The sequence below is a fragment of the Hordeum vulgare genome, chromosome 3H, assembly GCF_904849725.1.
Source record: "Hordeum vulgare subsp. vulgare chromosome 3H, MorexV3_pseudomolecules_assembly, whole genome shotgun sequence".
NCBI lineage: Eukaryota > Viridiplantae > Streptophyta > Magnoliopsida > Poales > Poaceae > Hordeum > Hordeum vulgare.
In genome coordinates this window covers 59,971,168-59,978,353 of record NC_058520.1, presented here as the reverse complement: position 1 = coordinate 59,978,353, position 7,186 = coordinate 59,971,168, and the positions used below count along the sequence as shown (strand labels likewise).

General features: G+C 38.4%; 1 protein-coding gene across 3 annotated transcripts; it reads left to right on the top strand.

The window, feature by feature from the left end:
* The first annotated feature begins 1,458 nt into the window (after positions 1-1,458).
* On the top strand, positions 1,459-6,170 carry LOC123442965. Of its 3 annotated transcripts, none has more exons than XM_045119162.1 (4): positions 1,459-2,090; positions 4,144-4,243; positions 5,665-5,798; positions 5,885-6,170. In XM_045119162.1, exons 1-4 carry the CDS (start codon positions 1,998-2,000, stop codon positions 5,903-5,905), a joined length of 348 nt encoding a protein of 115 aa, XP_044975097.1. In that variant the 5' UTR covers positions 1,459-1,997; the 3' UTR covers positions 5,906-6,170. The 3 variants fall into 3 exon arrangements, 2 of the variants coding, with proteins under 2 accessions (XP_044975097.1, XP_044975096.1); XM_045119161.1 differs by having other exon boundaries at positions 1,459-2,265; XR_006630543.1 differs by lacking the exon at positions 1,459-2,090 and having other exon boundaries at positions 3,568-4,243; positions 5,552-5,798.
* The last annotated feature ends 1,016 nt before the right edge of the window (positions 6,171-7,186 follow it).

Genomic DNA, 7,186 nt, shown 5'->3' with positions numbered 1-7,186 from the left:
GGCACTAAGTTAATAGGTTAGTCCCCAAAAATGATATAAAAAGGTATAAAATGATAATAAAAACATCCAAGAATAATAATATCATAGCATGGAGCAAGCAAAAATAATAGATATGTTGGAGACGCATCAACCCTCTCTAGGTTTAAGTCTCCATCAACGTGGACGTACGATAGCACCACCTATCGGAACCATGCCAAAATTCACACTGACATCTTTGCGTTTGATCTTCCTAAATTCTACTCCTTACTTTCGTGTGCCACTACAAGAAAACATACTTTAAGTAACACAATCATGTAACAGATTGAAAAATGTGTTACAAGTGAAATTGTTGTAACACATCATTTTGTGTCCAACGACACGCAGTAACACAGACTATATAAGACCTCAAAATGTGTTACATAAATATTATAACTGTAACATATAAATATGTATTGGTCGAAAGTGTTACATAGATTTTGATATGGTAACATAAAAATATGTGTTACTCAAATGTGTTACGTGTTACTACCACATAAGCATGGCTGATACATATTGTTACATGTTCTATTATTTATAGGGGGACTAGAAAAACCTAAAATCAACTGCATACATATATCACAAATACCTTTCACATATAGGGCGCATATGTCAATATGATTTTTGATAAATATGTTATTATCTTGGTAAATAATGTTCGCATTCTTTGGTAATATGGTATGAAAAAACAATATAGTTTGGTTGGTAAATACCAAACTATTTTTGGTATGGTTGGAGTGTATTGACCCTATTTTTATGTGAATTTTAGGATGACTCGATGACCATAATTGTGAAATGCATACTTTGAAATGATCATATGAAATTTAGTATTTGATGTCAATACTCACAAAGGAGTGGAAGACCAACAACACACGAGAGCTTAAATTTGGGCATCGTTTTAAGAACCGGACCGACGGTTTCACTGGAAAAAGAAGGAACCAAGGCCTCGTCCGGGTTTTTAAGGTGTGTCCACTACAGGAATAAGATATTTTGCCTACAGAAAAATTATTTGCCGTCAGCTAATCGTCGAGGCACACGGCAAAGGTTATTTTGCCGTCATTGACCTGATGACAAAGAATAACTGACGGTGAAGAGATATTTTGCCGTCTGTAAGAAATTCTAATGACGGCAAAAATATTTTTCCGTTTATAGAAAAAAATTGATGACGGCAAAGGCATATTTTGTCGTCTGTAAAAAAACTCATGACGGCAAAAAACATTGCCGACTGTAAAACAATCTGCAGACGGCAAAAAACATTGCCGACTGTAAAACTCGCGAATCAATCCCATGAATCAATGACATGGCGATATCTGGTCCATAGATCACACACAGCCCTAATCCCCAACCCGGCGTTTCTTTGCCGTCTTTGTTTTGTTGTACTCACGGCAAACTAATGTGAAATTAAGAAAATATCCCCTGGAGTCCCGCACCCGGCCTCGCATCCCCAGTTCCCCTCCTCTTGCTCCTGCAAAGAAACAGCCGCCCCTTCTTCTCATCTCCCCCTCAGTCCGGCGAGCTCCCCGGCCCTTCCGACAAAACCCCCGGCGACCGCGGCCCAACTGACCCCCGTGCTGCTTCCGCGCCGGCACGCACGCCGCCCGCTCGCCCCGCGCACTCCACCCTACGCTCCGGCCCCGCCCGACCGCTCTTCGCCGCACCTGCTGTAGCCGCCGGCGCGACCGGCCACCACTGGTCGTGGCTGCGCTGCAAAGAAGCTAGGGTTTCCGCCGCGCCGTCGCCTCCGTCGGACTCCGCCTCCCTGTCACGGACATCTCGGGCGACATGGCTGGAGGGTTGGCCCTCTCCCCTTCGTTATCGACCAGATCCGTCAAGCACGTCTCCTGGCGCACGGGAAGTTGCGTACCCGAGCTGTGTGGAACAGCATGTTCTTCACCTTCACCTCTCTAGTTGCCCGATCCCATGCAGCAGCTTCCCTGTTGGAATCAGCAGATGCAAACATGTAAACATCTGGCGAATAATGTATGGAAACATGGAAACATGCAGCTTCCCAGGATGGATTCAGTGTGAGGATGGATCCTGCGTCAGGATGGATTCGAGATCGGATCCAAGGTCAGGTTTGGCATTTTATATCAACTGAATGAAAACACAAAAAGCACCTGTCATTTTTTATAGGCAATGGAATATGTTTTTGCAGGAAATACAATGTGTTCTTTTCCAGGAAATGCTATGTGTTTTTTAGCCATGTTCCCTTATTGCCAGTGGGAGTTAGTAATCTCTCTAGTATTTTTGGTGCGAGTTCAAGTTTGTATTCTTTTCTGCAAACCCCTGCTGCTGTTGTTAGGGCTGTTAAATTTCATTTAAGTTCAGTCAAAAGATTGATTTATCGTCTCTACTGTTGAAAATTTATCTGAATAATTATTAGGCAACATAGTAAGGTCTAGGCAATAGAATATGTATTTTGCAGGCGAATACAATGTGTTTTTGCAGTTAATAAAATATGTTTTTTGCCGGAAACATAGTGGGGGTATGCAACATTTCTGTTAAGTTCAGGCAATAGAATATGTTTTTTTTCAGGCAATACAAACAAGATTTATAAGACTCACCATCAGGAAGAGTTTTTGTGTGTTTTATTTTGCCTAACCAGCATGAAACAAATGTAGTTCCGTTAATAGTTAATATTGTGAGCAACTTCTCTTTTTAATTTCAGCAGCTTGATGGGCCTATAATTTTTATATTGGACAATACATGCGAACTACTACTACATATTACATGAGCAACTTGTTTTCTAATAAAAATGTCCTCTTTTTGTAACGAAGCCTTGAAAATGTAGGCACATTTAACTTACAATGGCACAGAGAACTTCACGCTATAGGCAAAAAAATCTAGTTCAGGCTATACCTAATACTTGTAGTAACTCGGGCTTTTTCTACTACTGGTTTTCCGGGCTTTTTTCCCTGCCTACCTTGTGTTTTTGTAAGCAACTATACTCTACTACTAGCTTGTTTTGTAAGCAACTACAGTAGCATCCAAAGTCTATACAAGCCAGGTTCTGAAACAATTCTGTACAGGGGGCAATTTCTGCAAGTAGTAGATAGGGGGTAGGTACAGACAGGGAAATACACAAGTTCTATGATGAAGTTCATGGAGAAAACAAAGTGGAACAACCTGTTACCTTTGCTGTTTACACGGGAGAAATTTGTCCAGCTTTTGTATTTTTTTTGCCCACAATATCTAGCTTTTTTGCCTGACGAGCAAGAAAGAATTGCAAACACAATTGTGCTTCCTTTTCCAGAATTTTTCACTTGATTTCGTCCTTCTTTTACTCTGTTTTTTCACTGCTATGGGACGGGTGTTGATTATGTGGGACGTGGGATCTTGTGGTGCTGGGTTGGGAGAGGGGGTGGGTGAAAAATCACGTGAGGCAGAAGTGGCGTTGGCTGTAGAGACGCGGCAACGAAAGGGGGCAGGGGAACCTGCCTTTTTTGAAGCACATGCGTGGGGACAGAGAGCAGGACTTCCCTTAACTGGCGGCCGCGAGATGCGCACGCACGCTGTGCGGGCGCTGTGTAGCAGCATCCTATGCTAATTGCCCCGCAGTCTGATCTAGATGATACATGATCTGCGCGGATGGATCTCCGAGTACTTGGATGCTTCATGTGCGATCTATGATGCCCGTGAGTAGGTTGAGATTGAGGGAACTTTTTTTAAAGCGCAATACTTCAGATTTGGTGATAGCTGGAAACATGTATAAATCGTTTGATGAGTTGCATTTCTCCTAATCTAAGTTATTTTCTTGGCATAACTGTATGAAGAGCAGAGAAATAACAATGAGGTGACAATTAGAAAAAATCTAAGCAGCCTGCTAGGCAGCTTCCATGTGATTGCCTCATCATTCTCCCGAAGAACATGGCCCTTTGTGTTTCCGAGCATTATATTGCAGATACAAATCCTTTATGCATTACTACATACAGTGTATAATATTGTGAAGGTGGACACATGCATATATATTTGTTCTTTCGTTTCAGTAGTAGAATTTCCTTATTCTGCTATGGAATTCAGACTTACTATTTCCTTATTCTGTGATGAAATTGAGAGTTTCTTGATATGTCATTCCTGCAATATATATTTTTACAAAAGATTATCTTAATTATTCGTTCCTCTAATTAGGTCAATGATTTCCTAATTGACATGTTTGGAGACATTAAGATGTGGGCGTTTAGAGGTCACTTCGAAGGTTACGGGAAATTTTTGCACGGATATCTTTCAGGTAAATATAACTTCCAAAAATCTAGATGTTAATCAATATAATAAAAAATGCTCCATCCATATTGAATATTATTTACTCGTGCTTATATTGAATTAAGTTTACAGTACTGGGTATTTGTAAAGACTGCAAGACATACCTGAAATAGCAGCTTCAATTTCCTGCCGTGATTAATAGAATTTTTTCTCACAACTTCGACCAATCAGGACGGTCCTATGCAAAAAAGATGCATGCATGCATATATACTTGGACAATATATTACATGCAGACTGAGTTACCTAAGAGGGGACTTTCAGTTACACTCTCAATACAGTCACGCACATGGGTCCTTCCCATGATTTCCTGTGTACAAGTGTGCTTCAACTACCAATTTATTTAGCGATCTATCTTGGATCAAGATTTTCAGAAAGTAATCAGCAACTAAATAATTTGTAGAATTTTCTGAATTGCATGTACACGGAGACGTCAACAGGCCAATCTCGCCCCAATGATTTCTCTTGGTTCAGTTTTAGAAAACTTCAGTATAAGATATACCACAGTAACTTAAAGTATAATAAATTTTTAAGCCAAACACTTCAAAGTATTTAATACCAATATTTTTCCAAGAAACCATATCTTTACTACTATGGCATGGCACACGTATAAAAAATTGTGGCAACAGTTTTTTTATGGGTAAATAGGATGCTATTATTCATCCAGTAGATTTGAACGCACAACCAGCTCACCCTGTTACTATTCACCAATGATAAAATGTAAGGATGTTACTGTTTATGCATTGGCAGGGGTGTCGTAAAATGTAAGGATGTTACTGTTTATGCATTGGCAGTGCGTTAGTCCTCGCTGTCGTAGCCGGCCATTTGTAGTTTGGCCATGGGGACATTATCTATCATATTACTCATAATATTGAACATGCACTAAAATGCTATAGTGAGGAGTAAGCTATGGACATTGGGAAGCTATATCACTTTAGAATTTTGGATATATTTTTAATCAAGCACGGGAAATCCGGAATTAAGATCTATAAGTCTTAATATGCATTGAATTTTTTTCTATGTTGTGATACTGAAATTGCACATATTTGACAATATATACAAAACCATCATACTTACTTGGGAAGCCATGTTTTTTTTGCATTGCTTCATAATAAAAATACATGCAAGTTACTTTTCTATTTTCTCATAGCTCCGTAGCAAAGCACGGGCATCATGCTAGTTATTTCCAAAAAGTTGGCTGACATTTAAAAGTGTTCACATTGTTTATGTAAATTATATTATCATTTGTCATTGAATGCTAGTATTGATCATAATATAGGCTGGTTCCAAAGTAGTTTTTGAAGACTTCAACATATCCCAACAAGAGGAATGTTGTGTATGGTACTATTCGTAGTACTGATCCAAGAACTAAGGCGTGTGGTATTGAGTTAGGTGCTGAATTTGCCCTTGTGCGCATATATCAATCTTTGCTTGATAATAAGGAGTTGGTAAGGGAAGTTTCTGATTGCAAGACAATTGGTGAAGCATTCTCTTCAGGATACTTAATTGCATGGCCTTCAGCTTTTGTAAGTTAAATCTTCTCTTCAACATTCTCAAATCATATTTGTGTGCATTTAATTACATATATCTAACGTGCAATTTTCTTCTACAGATTCGAGAGAATGATAATTGAGTTACGTTTGAATTCTTGGATGCGGAAGCAAATAAAATCTGAAGATGTTATCTACCAATAGTCGTAGTTTACATTGATAGATTGAAAAATGTAATATGAACCACCAGATCTTTTTCTTTCGTCCAGTTGATGCAAATTCTATGGTGTAATATTCTTCATAGTTGTGTTTTCCATGCTCAAAATGATATGAATGATATCTTTATTGTAATGCGTATGTATCATACACTTGTATATTCTTAATCAGTATCTTCATATTGAGGATTTCTATGTGTGTTGTGCTTTTATTTCTATACCATTTTGATGTTGCTGGCATAATGATAAAATGATCAACCATTTGCGCAATCGCATCAACTTTATTAAATAAATTTATATTCCATAAAAGGGGTACTGAATTTTGTGATTAATAATAAAAAATACACCAATTACGTTACCATATTGATATAGTAGTGTTACTATAGTTACACAATTTTGTTACTACAATATTTAACAACTATAAATCATAGTGTTACAATAGTTCAATATTATGTTACTAGTTGATGTGTACCGCTTGTGTTACTAGAGTTAGAAAAACATGTTACCACCAATGTTGTACGTCTGTGCAAATATGTTACTCTGGGTGTTACTATAACTAGAAAAATGTGTTACCACTGTGTTTGGTAACACATAATATGCATGTTACTATACTATAATTGTAACACTATTTTTAACATATGGTAACAATTACTATGTGTAACAGTTGACATCATTTAGTAACACGGGATAATGTAACACATTTCAAATTGTGTTACTCTCTGACCTAGTAACACACTTTTGGGCCTGTAGTAACACAAGACGGTGTTACCAAAGGTCTGTCCTGTTGTAGTGTGCATGTCTTTACTTGCTGCTGCTATACTCGTAGACTTGGATGTGTAGGGTGTGCTTGACTTGCTATAAATTCTAGAATGTGCCAACCATTAATAATGGGAAAAGTTTAGGTTTTAATTTTGTCATGTAGTCTATTCAGTCCCTCTAGACATACCTTCTAGTGATCCCATAATTGGTATCAGAGCTTTGGTCTCCATAGCCTTGGTTTAATCACCATTGGAGGAAGATGGATGTGCCTAGTTTGGGGAATCTTAGTTGTAGAGTGCCTATTCTCAATGGGGAGTAGTCAATGGAAAGATGATATGCTTGATATATTTGATAAATTCCATTTGAGCAAGTATATTGAAAACCCCTATGTGCCTCCCATTGATCCCTTACATCCTTCTCTTGAGAAAGAATTTGGTATGCTTTGCAATC